The following is a 20,587-nucleotide window of genomic DNA, read 5'->3' on the forward strand; positions in this document are numbered from 1 at the left end:
CTATTTGGCCTGCCTCTGACAGTCCTCAGCGTTCTGGGTACGTGTGTGCTGGGTGGAGAACGTAAAAAAATCATACGCAGCCAGCTAAGTTTAACAGCAGGCTTGCGCCAATTTATTTCCTGGCTGGGAAATCACCGCTCTGCTGCAGTTAATAACACTGCAACACTGCAGTTCTGTGACACACAGCAGGGCCACAACACATTTATTATTGATTGAATATAGTCAGTGGGCCTTTCCTTTTAAAAAAAAAGGCAAAAATTCTATTTGGCCTGCCTCTGACAGTCCTCAGCGTTCTGGGTACGTGTGTGCTGGGTGGAGAACGTAAAAAAAATCATACGCAGCCAGCTAAATTTAACAGCAGGCTTGCGCCAATTTATTTCCTGGCTGGGAAATCACCGCTCTGCTGCAGTTAATAACACTGCAGTTCTGTGACACACAGCAGGGCCACAACACATTTATTATTGATTGAATATAGTCAGTGGGCCTTTCCTTTAAAAAAAAAGGGCAAAAGTTCTATTTGGCCTGCAGGCTTGCGCCAATTTATTTCCTGGCTGGGAAATCAAATCACTGGTAATACAGCATGCTGAGGGGTAGGGGTAGGCCTAGAGGATGTGGACGCGGCCGAGGACGCGTAGGCCCAAGTGAGGGTGTGGGCACAGGCCGAGCTCCTGATCCAGGTGTATCGCAGCCGACTGCTGCGCGATTAGGAGAGAGGCACGTTTCTGGCGTCCCCACATTCATCGCACAATTAATGGGTCCACGTGGGAGACCTTTATTAGAAAATGAGCAGTGTGAGCAGGTCCTGTCGTGGATGGCAGAAAGTGCTTCGAGCAACCTATCGTCCACCCACAGTTCTGCGCCGTCCAGTGCTGCAAATCCGAATCCTCTGGCTGCTGCTCCTCCTTCCTCCCAGCCTCCTCACTCCACTACAATGACACATGCTCAGGAGCGGGAAGACTCCCAGGAACTGTTCTCGGGCCCCTGCTCAGATTGGGCAGCCGTGGTTCCTCTCCCACCAGAGGAGTTTATCGTCACTGATGCCCAACCATTGGAAAGTTCCCGGGGTCCGGGGGATGAGGCTGGGGACTTCCGGTAACTGTCTCAAGACCTTTCAGTGGGTGAGGAGGACGATGACGATGAGACACAGTTGTCTATCGGTGAGGTAGTAGTAAGGGCAGTAAGTCCGAGGGAGGAGCGCACAGAGGATTCGGAGGAAGAGCAGCAGGACGGGTGACTGACCCCACCTGGTTTGCAATGCCTACTCAGGACAGGTCTTCAGAGGGGGAGGCAAGGGCAGCAGCAGGGCAGGTTGGAAGAGGCAGTGCGGTGTCCAGGGGTAGAGGCAGGGCCAGACCGAATAATCCACCAACTGTTTCCCAAAGCGCACCCTCGCGCCATGCCACCCTGCAGAGGCCGAGGTGCTCTAAGGTCTGGCAGTTTTTCACAGAGACGCCTGACGACCGACGAACAGTGGTGTGCAACCTTTGTCGCGCCAAGATCAGCCGGGGAGCCACCACCAACAGCCTCACCACCACCAGCATGCGCAGACATATGATGGCCAAGCACCCCACAAGGTGGGACGAAGGCCGTTCACCGCCTCCGGTTTGCACTGCTGCCTTTCCCCCTGTGCCCCAACCTGCCACTGAGATCCAACCCCGCTCTGAGGACACAGGCACTACTGTCTCCTGGCTTGCACCCACACCCTCACCTCCGCTATCCTCGGCCCCATCCAGCAATGTCTCGCACCGCACCGTCCAGCAGTCGCTAGCGCAAGTGTTTGAGCGCAAGCGCAAGTACGCCGCCACGCACCCGCACGCTCAAGCGTTAACCGTCCACATAGCCAAATTTATCAGCCTTGAGATGCTGCCGTATAGGGTTGTGGAAACGGAGTCCTTCAAAAGTATGATGGCGGCCGCGGCCCCGTGCTACTCAGTTCCCAGTCGCCACTACTTTTCCCGATGTGCCATCCCAGCCCTGCACGACCACGTCTCCCGCAACATTGTACGCGCCCTCACCAACGCGGTTACTGCCAAGGTCCACTTAACAACGGACACGTGGACAAGCACAGGCGGGCAGGGCCACATCTCCCTGATGGCACATTGGGTGAATTTAGTGGAGGCTGGGACAGAGTCAGAGCCTGGGACCGCTCACGTCCTACCCACCCCCAGAATTGCGGGCCCCAGCTCGGTGGTGGTATCTGCGGCGGTGTATGCTTCCTCCACTAAACCACACTCCTCCTCCTCCTCCGCAACCTCTGTCTCGCAATCTAGATGTGTCAGCAGCAGCAGGACGTCGCCAGCAGTCGGTGTCGCGCGGCGTGGCAGCACAGCGGTGGGCAAGCGTCAGCAGGCCGTTCTGAAACTACTCAGCTTAGGAGATAAGAGGCACACGGCCCACGAACTGCTGCGGGGTCTAACAGAGCAGACCGACCGTTGGCTTGCGCCGCTTAGCCTCCAACCGGGCATGGTCGTGTGTGACAACGGGCGTAACCTCAGGGCGGCACTGCAGCTCGGCAGCCTCACGCACGTGCCATGCCTGGCCCACGTCTTTAATTTGGTGGTTCAGCGCTTTCTGAAAAGCTACCCACGCTTGTCAGACCTGCTCGGAAAGGTGCGCCGGCTCTGCGCACATTTCCGCAAGTCCCACACGGACGCTGCCACCCTACGCACCCTGCAACATCGGTTTAATCTGCCAGTGCACCGACTGCTGTGCGACGTGCCCACACGGTGGAACTCTACGCTCCACATGTTGGCCAGGCTCTATGAGCAGCATAGAGCTATAGTGGAATACCAACTCCAACATGGGCGGCGCAGTGGGAGTCAGCCTCCTCAATTATTTTCAGAAGAATGGGCCTGGTTGGCAGACATCTGCCAGGTCCTTGGAAAGTTTGAGGAGTCTACCCAGGTGGTGAGCGGGGATGCTGCAATCATTAGCGTCATCATTCCTCTGCTATGCCTCTTGAGAAGTTCCCTGCAAAGCATAAAGGCAGATGCTTTGCGCTCGGAAACGGAGGCGGGGGAAGACAGTATGTCGCTGGATAGTCAGAGCACCCTCCTGTCTATATCTCAGCGCGTTGAGGAGGAGGAGGAGGAGCATGAGGAGGATGAGGAGGAGGGGGAAGAGACAGCTTGGCCCACTGCTGACGGTACCCATGCTGCTTGCCTGTCATCCTTTCAGCGTGTATGGCCTGAGGAGGAGGAGGAGGAGGATCCTGAAAGTGATCTTCCTAGTGAAGACAGCCATGTGTTGCGTACAGGTACCCTGGCACACATGGCTGACTTCATGTTAGGATGCCTTTCTCGTGACCCTCGCGTTGCACGTATTCTGGCCACTACGGATTACTGGGTGTACACACTGCTCGACCTCAGGAGAACCTTTCCACTCTCATTCCCGAAGAGGAAAGGGGTTCGAGAGTGTTGCTATACCACAGGACCCTGGCGGACAAGCTGATGGTAAAATTCCCATCCGACAGCGCTAGTGGCAGAAGGCGCAGTTCCGAGGGCCAGGTAGCAGGGGAGGTGCGGAGATCGAGCAGCATGTACAGCACAGGCAGTGCAACACTCTTTAAGGCCCTGGACAGCTTTATGGCTCCCCAGCAAGACTGTGTCACCGCTCCCCAGTCAAGGCTGAGTCGGCGGGAGCACTGTAAAAGGATGGTGAGGGAGTACGTAGTTGATCGCACGACCGTCCTCCGTGACGCCTCTGCCCCCTACAACTACTGGGTGTCGAAGCTGGACACGTGGCCTGAACTCGCGCTGTATGCCCTGGAGGTGCTTGCTTGTCCTGCGGCTAGCGTCTTGTCAGAGAGGGTGTTTAGTGTGGCTGGGGGAATCATCACAGATAAGCGTACCCGCCTGTCAACCGACAGTGCCGACAGGCTTACACTCATCAAGATGAACAAAGCCTGGATTTCCCCAGACTTCTCTTCTCCACCAGCGGACAGCAGCGATACCTAAGCAATACGTAGGCTGCACCCGCGGATGGAAGCATCGTTCTCAATCACCATCCAAAACGGGGACATTTCTGCTTCATCAATCTGTGTATAATATTCCTCCTCCTCCTCCTGCTCCTCCTCCTGAAACCTCACGTAATCACGCCGAACGGGCAATTTTTCTTCAGGCCACAAGGCTCAGTCATATAATTTTTCTAAACCATTTTTATACGTTTCAATGCTCTTAAAAGCATTGAAACTTTAACTTGAACCAATTTTTCGTTAAACTGGGCTGCCTCCAGGCCTAGTTACCACTTAAAGGGGTTGTCCCGCGCCGAAACGGGTTTTTTTTTTTTTCAACCCCCCCCCCGTTCGGCGCGAGACAACCCCGATGCAGGGAGGTAAAGAAAGCTCACCGGAGCGCTTACCTGAATCCCCGCGCTCCGGTGACTTCTCTACTCACCGCTGAAGATGGCCTCTTCCTCCGTGGACCGCAGCTCTTCTGTGCGGTCCACTGCCGATTCCAGCCTCCTGATTGGCTGGAATCGGCACGTGACGGGGCGGAGCTACACGGAGCTACACGGAGCCCCATAGAAGACTGCAGAAGACCCGGACTGCGCAAGCGCGGCTAATTTGGCCATCGGAGGGCGAAAATTAGTCGGCACCATGGAGACGAGGACGCCAGCAACGGAACAGGTAAGTATAAAACTTTTTATAACTTCTGCATGGCTCATAATTAATGCACAATGTACATTACAAAGTGCATTATTATGGCCATGCAGAAGTGTACAGACCCACTTGCTGCCTCGGGACAACCCCTTTAAAGGAGATGTCCCGAGGCAGCAAGTGGGGTTATACACTTCTGTATGGCCATAATAATGCACTTTGTAATGTACATTGTGCATTAATTATGAGCCATACAGAAGTTATAAAAAGTTTTTTACTTACCTGCTCCGTTGCTAGCGTCCTCGTCTCCATGGTGCCGACTAATTTTTGGCCTCCGATGGCCAAATTAGCCGCGCTTGTGCAGTCCGGGTCTTCTGCTGTTCTCTATGGGGCTCCGTGTAGCTCCGTGTAGCTCCGCCCCGTCACGTGCCGATTCCAGCCAATCAGGAGGCTGGAATCGGCAGTGGACCGCACAGAAGAGCTGCGGTCCACGAAGATAGAGGATCCCGGCGGCCATCTTCAGCGGTAAGTATTGAAGTCACCGGACCGCCGGGATTCAGGTAAGCGCTGTGCGGGTGGTTTTTTTAACCCCTGCATCGGGGTTGTCTCGCGCCGAACGGGGGGGGGGTTTAAAAAAAAAAAAACCCGTTTCGGCGCGGGACATCTCCTTTAAGCCACATTAACCAAAGCGATTAATGGGTTTCACCTGCCATCTTGGTTGGGCATGGCCAATTTTTTCTGAGGTACATTAGTACTGTTGGTACACCAATTTTTTTGGGCCCTCACCTACAGTGTAATCATAGTAATTTCTATGTTCTTCGCCTGCACTCATGGTACAGAAAGGTGTGTGGGGTTGGCCTACACTTTAGCTACATAAATGTAACTGGGGCCTTGTCTATACTGCAGCTACTGAAATGTGAAAGAGACTGTTATCTCCCTAAACTGCTGCAATGGGAATGTTACTGGGGCCTGTCTTGAGTGCTACTATTACTGAAATGGAACTAAGACTGCGCTCCCCCTATACTGCTGCTAGTGATATGTTAGTGGGGCCTGTCCCTAATGCTACTGCTGAAATGTTAATAATTCTGGGCTCTGCCTATACCGCTGCTAATGGTATGTCACTGGGGTGTGAAAACAGAGGCTTCACAAAGACATGATGGCGGCGAGGCCATTTCCCACCAACGCTGTTACTGTTAAAGGGGTTGTCCCGCGCCGAAACGGTTTTTTTTTTTTCAACCCCCCCCCCCCCCGTTCGGCGCGAGACAACCCCGATGCAGGGGTTAAAAAAGAACACCGGAGAGTGCTTACCTGAATCCCCGCGCTCCGGTGACTTCTTACTTACCTGCTGAAGATGGCCGCCGGGATCCTCTCCCTCGGTGGACCGCAGGGCTTCTGTGCGGTCCATTGCCGATTCCAGCCTCCTGATTGGCTGGAATCGGCACGTGACGGGGCGTAGCTACACGGAGCTACACGGAGCCCCATTGAGAAAAGAAGAAGACCCGGACTGTGCAAGCGTGGCTAATTTGGCCATTAGACGGCGAAAATTAGTCAGCTCCATGGAAACGAGGACGCTAGCAACGGAGCAGGTAAGTGAAAAACTTCTTATAACTTCTGTATGGCTCATAATTAATGCACAATGTACATTACAAAGTGCATTAATATGGCCATACAGAAGTGTATAGACCCACTTGCTGCCGCGGGACAACCCCTCTAAGGTGCATATAACCACGGACAGGTGGAGAGGACACATAGTGCCTCCAAAACATCCCCCTCCTCCTCCAACAATGAAAACATTCTTGGCAAATACCTTTGCATTGGTCCGTCTGGTGGCAGTCCAAGAATTTCACCTTTAACGACACAACAAGAGAGCACCACCACCATCCCCCCGCCACGGCCCACTTAATCCTGGCCACATTCCAAAAACCAACTACATAAAACCGCGCTACTAGGTCCGCAGTCACCACCACATTACCACCAACGAGGTTACTGTTAAGGTACATATTACCAGTCTGACTGGGGCATGCAGTGTGGGCCGAAGCCCACCTGTATTGTATCTGACGTTAGCTCTGCTGAGTAGGGCACTGCAATGGGATATATTTATGTACCGCCAGTGGGTTCCAGGGAGCCACCCATGCTGTGGGTCCACACGGAGTTGTAACTGCATCTGTCCACTTGTAAAGAACCCCAGTCTGACTGGGGCATGCAGTGTGGGCCGAAGCCCACCTGCATTAACCACGACATTACCTCAGCTGTGATGGGCAATGCAATGGGATTTATTTATGTACCGCCGGTGGCTTCCTGGCACCCACCCATGCTGTGGGTCCACAGGGAGTTTAACCTACATCTGTCCACTTGTAAAGAACCCCAGTCTGACTGGGGCATGCAGTGTGGGCCGAAGCCCACCTGCATTAACCACGACATTACCTCAGCTGTGATGGGCAATGCAATGGGATTTATTTATGTACCGCCGGTGGCTTCCTGGCACCCACCCATGCTGTGGGTCCACAGGGAGTTGTTACTACATCTGTCCACTTGTAAAGAACCCCAGTCTGACTGGGGCATGCAGTGTGGGCCGAAGCCCACCTGCATTTAATCTGACGTTAGCTCTGCTGTCCAGGGCACTGCAATGGGATACATTTATGTACAGCCGGTGGGTTCCAGGGAGCCACCCATGCTGTGGGTGCACACGGAATTCCCATTGCGGAGTTGTACCTGCCTGTGACTATTCATTAAAAAACGCAGTCTGACTGGGGCATGCAGACACCTTGACAGAATGAATAGTGTGTGGCACATAGGTTCCCCATTGCTATGCCCACGTGTGCAGCTCCAGATGGAGGTGGCACAGGATTGGATTTCTCATTGCTTCTGTACAGCATTGTGGACTATCGGCCCGCCCCTTTTATGGGGGGGGGGGTCGCTGCCTAGCCATGCCAACCCTCTGCAGTGTGTGCCTGCTTTTCCTCTGGCAGACGCACTTATAAATAGACATGAGGGTGGTGTGGCATGAGGGCAGCTGAAGGCTGGGCAGTGACAATTTGGTGTACGCTGTGGACACTGTCGTGCGGGGGGGGGGGGGGGGGTTGGGCAGCATGTAACCCAGGAGAAGTGGCAGCGGAGTGTCATGCAGGCAGTGATTGTGCTTTGTTGGAGGTAGTGTGGTGCTTAGCTAAGGTATGCCATGCTAATGAGGGCTTTTCAGAAGTAAAAGTTGTTGGGAGGGGGGGGGGGGCACTCTTGCCGGTATTGTGGCTTAATAGTGGGACCTGTGAACTTGAGATGCAGCCCAACATGTAGCCCCTCGCCTGCCCTATCCGTTGCTGTGTCGTTCCCATCACTTTCTTGAATTGCCCAGATTTTCACACATGAAAACCTTAGCGAGCATCGGCGAAATACAAAAATGCTCGGGTCGCCCATTGACTTCAATGGGGTTCGTTACTTGAAACGAACCCTCGAGCATCGCGAAAAATTTGTCTCAAGTAACGAGCATCTGAGCATTTTGGTGCTCGCTCATCTCTAGTGGTTTCTCTTACTGAGAACAATCACATTTTGCTCTGCTGGCTAACACCGGACCAAACCTTTTTCGTTTTACAAAATACTTTGGGACATTAAGTACTCAGAGTACATAAACAGAAATGTAAACTGTGATGCTTTGAATGAAATCACGATTATATTTTCTATCAGTCATGATGAGGTTGATAAGAAGTTAAAGCGGTTGTCCCGCGGCAGCAAGTGGGTCTATACACTTCTGTATGGCCATATTAATGCACTTTGTAATGTACATTGTGCATTAATTATGAGCCATACAGAAGTTATAAGAAGTTTTTCACTTACCTGTTCCGTTTCTAGCGTCCTCGTTTCCATGGAGCCGACTAATTTTCGCCGTCTAATGGCCAAATTAGCCGCGCTTGCGCAGTCCGGGTCTTCTTCTTTCCTCAATGGAGCCGCTCGTGCTGGATGCCGGCTCCTTGTAGCTCCGCCCCGTCACGTGCCGATTCCAGCCAATCAGGAGGCTGGAATCGGCAATGGACCGCACAGAAGCCCTGCGGTCCACCGAGGGTGAAGATCCCGGCGGCCATCTTCAGCAGGTAAGTAAGAAGTCACCGGAGCGCGGGGATTCAGGTAAGCACTCTCCGTTGTCTTTTTTAACCCCTGCATCGGGGTTGTCTCGCGCCGAAAGGGGGGGGGGGGGGGGTTGAAAAAAAAAAAACCTGTTTCGGCGCGGGACAACCCCTTTAAAGGTGCTTTGTGAGAACCCAAATCAATTTGTAAATGAAAGAAAAGTGAATCTTTTCCAAAGAAAGCTGGGTGATTAGGATATTATGGCAAGTCTGGACTAAAAACATTCTGCAAGCATTGCATCTCTCATACATGTTTCCAATTTTCGTAAACTTTTAACAAACAAAATAAACTGTTTTCAAACAGTTTCCAGAAAATGTTTCCAAGTGTGAAGTAGGGTTTAAAGCAAATGTGTCATCACCCTATGTTGCTCTACATTAGGACGGCATATTACAAGGACAGATCCACTGTCTTATTAGCCCAAATGGTGTGAAAAATGAATGTACTATAATAGATTGTAGGAGTCCAAAGGCTTCTCTCTCTATTCCTTCTTAGGGGTGATTTTATTAGTCAGTCACTGCAGGGAGGCACCACAGGAATAGGGCAAAAGGAATACTCCCCACATAAATTCAGGAGACTAAAAACTATGAGTCCCCTGTGTTATGTCATTGCATCTAAAAGCCATGCAGCACATTACTTCTGCATTGTTGTGTCTAATAGAAGAGCAGTTCTGTACCTATAACATGCTGTTCTCACATAGGCAGTGCAGTATTGTGACATTAAATACTGTATTTACTATTGAAATTAAAGGGGTTTCCAGGCAGTGCTGGCTGTCAGTGCCGGGCTACTTTGGAGTCAGAGCAGAGCCGGCCCCTGTGTAGTGGGCGGCTCTTAACTGCAGGCACAGCTGGCATTGAAATCATGGAAGCTGTGCTTGTAATTGCAGGTGCAGCTCCCATTGATTTCAATGAGAGCTGCAACTGCAATTATAAGCACTGGCCACTACACAGTAGCAGCTAATCACTGATTCACTGCTGTCTTTCTATGCATAGTAATAGGAAGACAGCAGCGGCCGAAGGCTGGGATAGACCGAGCTAGCCTTCCTGTAGTCCTCTATGTATATGCTGCTAGTAATAAGATGCTAGTTTCTCCCAAACTACTGCACAGATGCATATAGCTGTAATCAGCATGCCTGTCACTATCTTCTTCTGGCCTCAGAGAGGGCTGTAAAATTATGTTCTTTAAACACATATTTGTAATTCTGGGATGAAGAAGCAAATGGAGGAATTTGATAGTTGATCTGAATTTTGATATTTCACTTCTAGAATTAAAATGTGTTAAGTGTGTTACAACAATTTAAAATGCAACTACATTTTTAGGTGACATTTCAGATGTCATGTGTGTACACAAGGAATAATACTATTTTTGACCCTTACATGACTTTTACCTAGAATCTATTTACCAGTTTTTCCCTCTGCAGGCTTAATCTCTAAATCTCAGTTTTTCCTGAGCTGGAAGCTGTAGACTAGCTGCTATGATATCTGCTATATACTGCACATAGAATACAGAGGGTCTTCTGTACCCCTACCCCTCACGCATAGAGAAGCAGTGGCAGCCTAAAAGACATTATAGAGAAGCAGTGAGCAGTATAGATGTAATTCCAGTAGTTGTGAGACAGTAAAACACTAGTAGCTGCAACACTATCTCTGTGTGAGCCCTTCTGCTTTTCCCTCACTCAGCTCCTCCTCCCTCCTCCATAGACCTATATGGGCAGCATGTAATCTGACCTCTCAACAAGCTGTTAATTTGCCTTGTCTACGAAGACAGATTTTAGCAATATTTCAGAGTAAGTGAACACTCTAGGAGGAAAGAGGGTTGTAGGAAATGATTCTGCTAAGATGTGAAAGAGGTATTTTGCTCTGATGAGCTATATTACAAAGTTTGTTATATTCACCTGTGCTATTAAGTTATACAAAATATGTTGATCGTTTAAACATACTTTTTAGACTTGATATAAACTACAATATGTGATTCAGTTACGTATTCTCTGCTAGTACAGGATATTATTTAAGTCTTGATTTTTGTATGTGCAGTCTGTGCAGATGCTCCAAGAGTCTGTTGTATGCACCAAGCAGTGGCTTTGCGAGCAAACAGTGGGTAAATGATGAACCAGGTCATTAAAAAAAAGAAATTACACTCCCGCACTTAGTGTCCCCTTCTCCTATGAGCCCACAGGGTTCATAGGTGCTGAGAGGCTCCCTTTAATAACATTTTGAAAATCTAACTTTTGTTTATATTTTCATAGGCTTGGCCATGGAATCTATATGGTTGTTATTGCTGCTGTCAGTTTACATGTTGTCTGTGGGTGCACAGTTTAATGGATATAACTGTGATGCTAGTCAACATAGCAGATTTCCAGGTAAGAGACTCTTAATGCTATTGCTCTGTTAATCTTTGAACATTAGTCTTAAATCGTAATATTTACATAAATACAGTATATGTGCAAAAATTTTAGGCAGGTGTAGAAAAAATGCTTAAAAGTAATAAAGCTTTCAAAAATAGAAGTGTTATTCGCTTTTTGGCCATTTAACAAAATGCAAAGTGAATAAACAAAAAAGAAATCGGTTTCAATTATTCAAAACAGCATCAATTTTTCTTGCTGCTTTTGCACACAGTTTTTCGAAGGCACTCGGCAGGGAAATTTTTTCAAATATTATGGAGAACTAACCACAGTATCCTCTGTAGATGTAGACTTGCTAAGATCCTTCTATCGCTTCATGTAATCTCAAATTGACACAATGATATTGAGATCAGGGCTCAGTGGAGGCCATATCATCACTTCCACGACATCCTCTTCTTGATGCTAGAAGTAAATGGAAATGACATTGGAGTTATGTTTGGTGTCATTGTCCTGCTTCAGATTAAATTTTGAAGTCAATCATAGACATTCCATTTTTGAAACAAATTCTTACTGATGTAGGAAGTAGACAGCTACATTCCCATTGCATTAGTCAGGATCGGTACTACAGCAAAGTTCCCATTCAGTTCCATTGGAACTTTGCCTGTAATCCCAAAAAAGGAACAGCACTGTCTGCTTCCAGCAAAAATCAGCTCAGTGCATAACCACTTCGGCGTGGCGAAGATGTGATCAGGGGGTAAGAACCTTTAGCTATAAACCAGAAAATCCTATTGTTTAAAACGAAAGCTTATTGCACTATTACCAGGTATTCATCACTAAAATCTAAAGGCTGTGTTCCAATAGGATGGAAATCTTGTGGCTTGGAAACCCGTGGCATTTCGCTGTGGGTCTTGGAGTGGTTTGGCTGCCGACATTCCACTGCGGCTTTCTCTCCTCAGGGCTTAGTCACACGGGCGCCGATGTGCCCGTGTGACTGAGCCCTTACTGCAGGAAGAAGACAGCCGCACTTCAGGACGGACGATTCTCCGCAGCGCAATGAAGCTGGTCACATGTTCTTTCTTCCAGCGCTGCAGAGAGACGTCCGTCCTGAAGTGCGTCCGTCTTCTTCCTCCAGTAACACGGGTGCTGATGCCCTTATAGAGAGGAGTGAGGCCGCAGAGGCAAAAAAAAAAGAATTGACATGCTGCTGCTGCTGCCATAAACCTTTAAGTATCAATTTAACATACACAATGGAAGATAAGAGACATTGCAATAAATAATACTTAAAATATAAACAGAAGTGCCTCCCCAATAAAAGGAATTGAGAAAATAGAGTATAATATTTAATATGCTTATGTTATTGATCGGCAATTTAGGGCAACATAATACCGTAATATATTCTCAATTCCAAAAAAGTTGGGACGCCATGTAAAATACATATAAAGAATGCAATGATTTGGAGATCTCATATAACCCTATTTTATTTACAACAGAACATATAATACATATCAGAAGGTGAAAGTGAGACATTTTTCCACTTCATTTAAAAAAGTCAACCCATATAGAAATGGATGGCAGCAGTACATCTCATAAAAGTTGGGTCAGGGCCATGTCTACCATTGTGTAGCATCTACTTAAAACAGTCTCTAAATGTCATGGAAGTGCGGAAAACAATTGCTAGAGTTTTGGAAGAGGAATCTTGTCCCATTTTTGTCTGATGTAGGATTCTAGCTGCTCAACAGTTCTGGGTCATCTTTGCTAGATTTTTCATTTCATAAAGCACCAAATGTTTCCTATTGGTGAAAGGTCTGGACTGCAGGCAGGCCTGTCAGCACCAGACTTTTCTGCAAAGCCATGCTGTTTTGATGGATGCAGTATGTGGTTTAGTATTGTCTTACTGAAATATGCAAGGCCTTCCCTGAAAGAGACGTTGTCTGGATGCGGATATATGTTGTTCTAAACCTCTATATACTGCTCAGCATCGATAGTACCTTTCAGGATGTGCAAGCTGCCCATGCCATAGGCACTAATGGAACCCCATACCATCAGAGGTGCAGGCGTTTGACCTGCACACTGATAACAAGCTGGATGGTCCCTTTTCTCTTGAGTTTGCAGGGCACGGGGTCCATGTTTTTTTCAAAACAGAATTTAAATTTTTTGATTCATCTGACCACAGAACAGTTTTCCACTTGGACTCAGTCCATTTTAAATGAGCTTTGGCCCAGAAAAGACACCAGTGTTTCTAGAGGATAACAGTAGGGTTAGTCTCCATTGAGTGGGGGAGCTCTTGTCAGTGTGATCACCCCACATTTAGGCAGGGTGATTGTAGGTCCTATATATAGTCAGTGAGCTAAAGTTAACTGTGTGTGTAGTACCATCAACATCAGAGTTTGAGTCAAGAAACCATGAGTACTCCAGTAATACCTGCTGTATAACCCTTTACCCTAAGATGGAACCCATGTATTTTCTGTTAATTATCATTTTGTATGTGTATGGTTTTAAATAGAGATGAGCGAACGTACTCGTCCGAGCTTGATATTCGTGCGAATATTACGGTGTTCGGGATGCTCGTTACTCGTAACGAGTACCACGCGGTGTTCTGGTTACTTTCAGTTTCCTCTCTGAGACGTTAGCGCGCTTTTCTGGCCAATTGAAAGACAGGGAAGGCATTACAACTTCCCCCTGTGACGTTCAAGCCCTATACCACCCCCCTGCTGTGAGTGGCTGGGGAGATCTGATGTCACCCGAGTATAAAAATCGGCCCCTCCCGCGGCTTGCCACACATGCCTTGTGACTTAGCTGAGGGAAAGTACTATCATGCTGGAGCTGCTGTAGGGAGAGCGTTAGGAGTTAGTGTAGGCTTCAAGAACCCCAACGGTCCTTCTTAGGGCCACATCTACCTGTGTGCAGGCTGCTGCTAGCAGTGGTTTATTTTTTTTTTTCTCAAAATCGGCAGTGCAGAGCATTGCACCCGGCATTAGGGACAGAAGTGGTGCTTAGGCAGGGAGAGTGTTAGGAGTGAGTGTAGCCTTCAAGAACCTCAACGGTCCTTTCTAGGGCCACATTTAACTGTGTGGAGTACTGTGCAGGCTGCTGTTAGCTGTGTTGCTTTTTTTTTTCTTCTCAAAATCGGCGGTGCAGAGCATTGCACCCGGCATTAGGGACAGAAGTGGTGCTTAGGCAGGGAGAGTGTTAGGAGTGAGTGTAGCCTTCAAGAACCTCAACGGTCCTTTCTAGGGCCAAATTTAACCGTGTGCAGTACTGTGCTGGCTGCTGTTAGCAGTGTTGCATTTATTTTTTTTTCTAAAAATCGTCTGTGCAGAGCATTGCACCCTCCATTGATACTACAGGGACAGAATTGTGTAGACAGGGCCACAACACAGTTATTGTTCATTGAATATACGCAGTGGGGCCTTCCCTTTGCAAAAAAGCGAAAAAATTATATTTGGCCTGCCTGTGTCAGTCCTAAGGTCTCCGTGTACGTGTGTGCTGCGTGGAGAACGTACAAAAATCAGACGCAACCAGCTACGGTTTACTGCAGGCTTGCACCATTGTCTTTCCTGACTGGCAAATACCTGCTCTGCCAGAGTTAATAACTCTGCTACACTAAAGTTGTGTGACACTTTTTCAGGGCCACACCACAGTTATTAAACGTATTGTTCATTGAATATACGCAGTGGGGCCTTCCCTTTGCAAAAAAGCGAAAAAATTATATTTGGCCTGCCTGTGTCAGTCCTAAGGTCTCCGTGTACGTGTGTGCTGCGTGGAGAACGTACAAAAATCAGACGCAACCAGCTACGGTTTACTGCAGGCTTGCGTCATTGTCTTTCCTGACTGGCAAATACCTGCTCTGCCAGAGTTAATAACTCTGCTACACTAAAGTTGTGTGACACTTTTTCAGGGCCACACCACAGTTATTAAACGTATTGTTCATTGAATATACGCAGTGGGGCCTTCCCTTTGCAAAAAAGCGAAAAAATTATATTTGGCCTGCCTGTGTCAGTCCTAAGGTCTCCGTGTACGTGTGTGCTGCGTGGAGAACGTACAAAAATCAGACGCAACCAGCTACGGTTGAGTGCAGCCTTGCGCCAATTTCTTTCCTGCCTGGGAAATCAAATCACTGGTAATACAGCATGCTGAGGGGTAGGGGTAGGCCTAGAGGATGTGGACGCGGCCGAGGACGTGGAGGGCCAAGTGAGGGTGTGGGCACAGGCCGAGCCAGTGCGGTGGCCAGGGGTAGAGGCAGGGCCAGACCGAATAATCCACCAACTGTTTCCCAAAGCGCCCCCTCGCGCCATGCCACCCTGCACAGGTCAAGGTGCTCTACGGTGTGGCAGTTTTTCACAGAGACGCCTGACGACCGATGAACAGTGGTGTGCAACCTTTGTCGTGCCAAGATCAGCTGGGGAGGCACCACCAACAGCATGCGCAGGCATATGATGGCCAAGCACCCCACAAGGTGGGACGATGCCCGTTCACCGCCTCCGGTTTGCACCACTGCCTCTCCCCCTGTGCCCCAACCTGCCACTGAGATCCAACCCCCCTCTGAGGACACAGGCACTACCGTCTCCTGGCCTGCACCCACACCCTCACCTCCGCTGTCCTCGGCCCCATCCAGCAATGTCTCTCAGCGCAGCGTCCAGACGTCGCTAGTGCCACAGTTTGAGCGCAAGCGCAAGTACGACGCGACGCACCCGCACGCTCAAGCGTTAAACGTGCACATTGCAAAATTGATCAGCCTGGAGATGCTGCCGTATAGGCTTGTGGAAACGGAGGCTTTCAAAAGCATGATGGCGGCGGCTGCCCCGCGCTACTCGGTTCCCAGTCGCCACTACTTTTCCCGATGTGCCGTCCCAGCCCTGCACGACCACGTCTCCCGCAACATTGTACGCGCCCTCACCAACGCGGTTACTGCCAAGGTCCACTTAACAACGGACACGTGGACAAGCACAGGCGGGCAGGGCCACTATATCTCCCTGACGGCACATTGGGGGAATTTAGTGGAGGCTGGGACAGAGTCAGAGCCTGGGACCGCTCACGTCCTACCCACCCCCAGAATTGCGGGCCACAGCTCGGTGGTGGTATCTGCGGCGGTGTATGCTTCCTCCACTAAAGCACCTTCCTCCTCCTCCTCCTCCAACGCAACCTCTGTCTCGCAATCAAGATGTGTCAGCAGCACGTCGCCAGCAGTCGGTGTCACGCGGCGTGGCAGCACAGCGGTGGGCAAGCGTCAGCAGGCCGTGCTGAAACTACTCAGCTTAGGAGAGAAGAGGCACACGGCCCACGAACTGCTGCAGGGTCTGACAGAGCAGACCGACCACTGGCTTGCGCCGCTGAGCCTCCAACCGGGCATGGTCGTGTGTGACAACGGCCGTAAGCTGGTGGCTGCTCGGCAGCTCGGCAGCCTCACGCACGTGCCATGCCTGGCCCATGTCTTTAATTTGGTGGTTCAGCGCTTTCTGAAAAGCTACCCCCACTTGTCATACCTGCTCGGAAAGGTGCACCAGCTCTGCGCACATTTCCGCAAATCCCACACGCACGCTGCCACCCTGCGGACACTGCAACATCGGTTTAATCTGCCAGTGCACCGACTGCTGTGCGACGTGCCCACACAGTGGAACTCTACGCTCCACATGTTGGCCAGACTCTATGAGCAGCGTAGAGCTATAGTGGAATACCAACTCCAACTTGCGCGGCGCAGTGGGAGTCAGCCTCCTCAATTATTTACAGAAGAGTGGCCCTGGTTGGCAGCCATCTGCCAGGTCCTTGGAAAATTTGAGGAGTCTACCCAGGTGGTGAGCGGCGATGCTGCAATCATTAGCGTCACCATTCCTCTGCTATGCATCTTGAGAAGTTCCCTGCAAAGCATAAAGGCAGACGCTTTGCGCTCGGAAACAGAGCCGGGGGAAGACAGTATGTCGCTGGATAGTCAGAGCACCCGCCTGTCTATATCTCAGCGCGTTGAGGAGGAGGAGGAGCATGAGGAGGATGAGGAGGAGGAGGGGGAAGAGACAGCTTGGCCCACTGCTGAGGGTACACATGCTGCTTGCCTGTCATCATTTCAGCGTGTATGGCCTGAGGAGGAGGAAGAGGAGGAGGAGGAGGATCCTGAAAGTGATCTTTCTAGTGAAGACAGCCATGTGTTGCGTACAGGTACCCTGGCACACATGGCTGACTTCATGTTAGGATGCCTTTCTCGTGACCGTCGCGTTACACGCATTCTGGCCACTACGGATTACTGGGTGTACACACTGCTCGATCCACGGTATAAGGAGAGCCTTTGCACTCTCATTCCCGAAGAGGAAAGGGGTTCGAGAATGATGCTATACCACAGGGCGCTGGTGGACAAACTGATGGTAAACTTCCCATCCGACAGCGCTAGTGGCAGAAGGCGCAGTTCCGAGGGCCAGGTAGCAGGGGAGGCGCAGAGATCAAGCAGCATGTACAGCGCAGGCAGGGGAACATTCTCCAAGGCCTTTGCCAGCTTTATGGCTCCCCAGCAAGACTGTGTCACCGCTCCCCAGTCAAGGCTGAGTCGGCGGGAGCACTGTAAAAGGATGGTGAGGGAGTACGTAGCCGATCGCACGACCGTCCTCCGTGACGCCTCTGCCCCCTACAACTACTGGGTGTCGAAGCTGGACACGTGGCCTGAACTCGCACTGTATGCCCTGGAGGTGCTTGCTTGTCCTGCGGCTAGCGTCTTGTCAGAGAGTGTGTTTAGTGTGGCTGGGGGAATCATCACGGATAAGCGTACCCACCTGTCAACCGACAGTGCCGACAGGCTTACACTCATCAAGATGAACAAAGCCTGGATTTCCCCAGACTTCTCTTCTCCACCAGCGGACAGCAGCGATACGTAAGCAATACGTAGGCTGCACCCGCGGATGGAAGCTACGTTCTCTCTCACCATCCAAAACGGGGACATTTCTGCTTCATCAATCTGTGTCTAATATTCCTCCTCCTCCTCCTGCTCCTCCTCCTGAAACCTCACGTAATCACGCTGAACGGGCAATTTTTCTTAGGGCCACAAGGCTCACTCATATAATTTTTCTAAACAATTTTATATGTTTCAATGCTCTTAAAAGCGTTGAAACTTTAACTTGAACCAATTTTTCGTTAAACTGGGCTGCCTCCAGGCCTAGTTACCACTTAAGCCACATTAACCAAAGCGATTAATGGGTTTCACCTGCCCTCTTGGTTGGCCATGGCCAATTTTTTGGATGTACATTAGTACTGTTGATACAGCAATTTTTGTGGGCCCTCGCCTACAGTGTAATCAAATGAATTTTTAGCCCACCTGCATTACAGCTGACGTTACATCCGCTGTGTTGGGCAATGCAATGGGATATTTTTGTGTATCGCCGATGGCTTCCAGGGAGCCACCCATGCTGTAGGTGCACACGGAGTTTAACCTACATGTGTCCACTTGTAAAGAACCCCAGTCAGACTGGGGCATGCAGTGTGGGCCGAAGCCCACCTGCATTAAGCACGACATTACTACCTCAGCTGTGTTGGGCAATGCAAAGGGATATTTTTATGTACCGCCGGTGGCTTCCTGGCACCCACCCATGCTGTGGGTCCACAGGGAATTATAAATGCATCTGTTTCCACTTGTAAAGAACCCCAGTCAGACTGGGGCATGCAGTGTGGGCCGAAGCCCACCTGCATTAAGCACGACATTACTATCTCAGCTGTGTTGGGCAATGCAATGGGATATTTTTGTGTATCGCCGGTGGGTTCCAGGGAGCCACCCATGCTGTAGGTGCACACGGAGTTTAACCTACATGTGTCCACTTGTAAAGAACCCCAGTCAGACTGGGGCATGCAGTGTGGGCCGAAGCCCACCTGCATTAAGCACGACATTACTACCTCAGCTGTGTTGGGCAATGCAAAGGGATATTTTTATGTACCGCCGGTGGCTTCCTGGCACCCACCCATGCTGTGGGTCCACAGGGAATTATAAATGCATCTGTTTCCACTTGTAAAGAACCCCAGTCAGACTGGGGCATGCAGTGTGGGCCGAAGCCCACCTGCATTAAGCACGACATTACTACCTCAGCTGTGTTGGGCAATGCAAAGGGATATTTTTATGTACCGCCGGTGGCTTCCTGGCACCCACCCATGCTGTGGGTCCACAGGGAATTATAAATGCATCTGTTTCCACTTGTAAAGAACCCCAGTCAGACTGGGGCATGCAGTGTGGGCCGAAGCCCACCTGCATTAAGCACGACATTACTACCTCAGCTGTGTTGGGCAATGCAATGGGATATTTTTATGTACCGCCGGTGGGTTCCAGGGAGCCACCCATGCTGTAGGTGCACACGGAGTTTAACCTACATGTGTCCACTTGTAAAGAACCCCAGTCTGACTGGGGCATGCAGTGTGGGCCGAAGCCCACCTGTATTAAGCACAACATTACTACCTCAGCTGTGTTGGGCAATGCAATGGGATATTTTTATGTACCGCCGGTGGCTTCCTGGCACCCACCCATGCTGTGGGTCCACAGGGAATAATAAATGCATCTGTTTCCACTTGTAAAGAACCCCAGTCTGACAGGGGAATGCAGTGTGGGCCGAAGCCCACCTGCATTAAACATGACATTACTACCTCAGCTGTGATGGGCACTGCAATGGGATATTTTTATGTACCGCCGGTGGGTTCCAGGGAGCCACCCATGCTGTCGGTCCACAGGGACTTCACAATAGGGAGTTGTACCTGCCTGTGTCTATGAATTAAAAAGCCCGGTCTGACTGGGGCATGCAGACACCTTGACAGAATGAATAGTGTGTGGCACATAGGTTCCCCATTGCTATGCCCACGTGTGCAGCTCCTGATGGCGGTGGCACAGGATTCTATTTCTCATTGCTTCTGTACAGCATTGTGGGCTATCGCCCCGCCCCTTTTAAAGAGGGTCGCTGCCTAGCCGTGCCAACCCTCTGCAGTGTGTGCCTGCGGTTCCTCCTCATGGCAGACGCACTTATAAATAGACATGAGTGTGGCGTGGCATGAGGGCAGCTGAAGGCTGCGCAGGGACAATTTGGTGTGCGCTGTGGACACTGGGTCGTGCGGGGGGGTTGGGCAGCATGTAACCCAGGAGAAGTGGCAGCGGAGTGTCATGTAGGCAGTGATTGTGCTTTGTTGGAGGTAGTGTGGTGCTTAGCTAAGGTATGCATTGCTAATGAGGGCTTTTCAGAAGTAAAAGTTGTTGGGAGGGGGGGGGCCCACTCTTGCCGGTATTGTGGCTTAATAGTGGGACCTGTGAACTTGAGATGCAGCCCAACATGTAGCCCCTCGCCTGGCCTATCCGTTGCTGTGTCGTTCCCATCACTTTCTTGAATTGCCCAGATTTTCACACATGAAAACCTTAGCGAGCATCGGCGAAATACAAAAATGCTCGGGTCGCCCATTGACTTCAATGGGGTTCGTTACTCGAAACGAACCCTCGAGCATCGCGATAATTTCGTCCCGAGTAACGAGCACCCGAGCATTTTGGTGCTCGCTCATCTCTAGTTTTAAAGTATCTTTAAATAATGGTT

The 20,587-nt window shown here is 50.2% G+C and overlaps 1 protein-coding gene across 1 annotated transcript in view; it reads left to right on the forward strand.

Annotated features, from left to right (window-relative positions):
• The first annotated feature begins 10,966 nt into the window (after positions 1 to 10,966).
• The window catches only part of ZPLD1 (zona pellucida like domain containing 1), a 121,762-nt gene continuing 112,141 nt past the window's right edge, over positions 10,967 to 20,587 (forward strand). The window contains exon 1 of the mRNA XM_066578643.1: positions 10,967 to 11,072. Coding sequence (XP_066434740.1) covers positions 10,967 to 11,072 — 106 coding nt within the window. The remainder of the gene's footprint in view (positions 11,073 to 20,587) is intronic.

This window comes from Eleutherodactylus coqui, chromosome 1 (genome assembly GCF_035609145.1).
Source record: "Eleutherodactylus coqui strain aEleCoq1 chromosome 1, aEleCoq1.hap1, whole genome shotgun sequence".
NCBI classification, from domain to species: domain Eukaryota; kingdom Metazoa; phylum Chordata; class Amphibia; order Anura; family Eleutherodactylidae; genus Eleutherodactylus; species Eleutherodactylus coqui.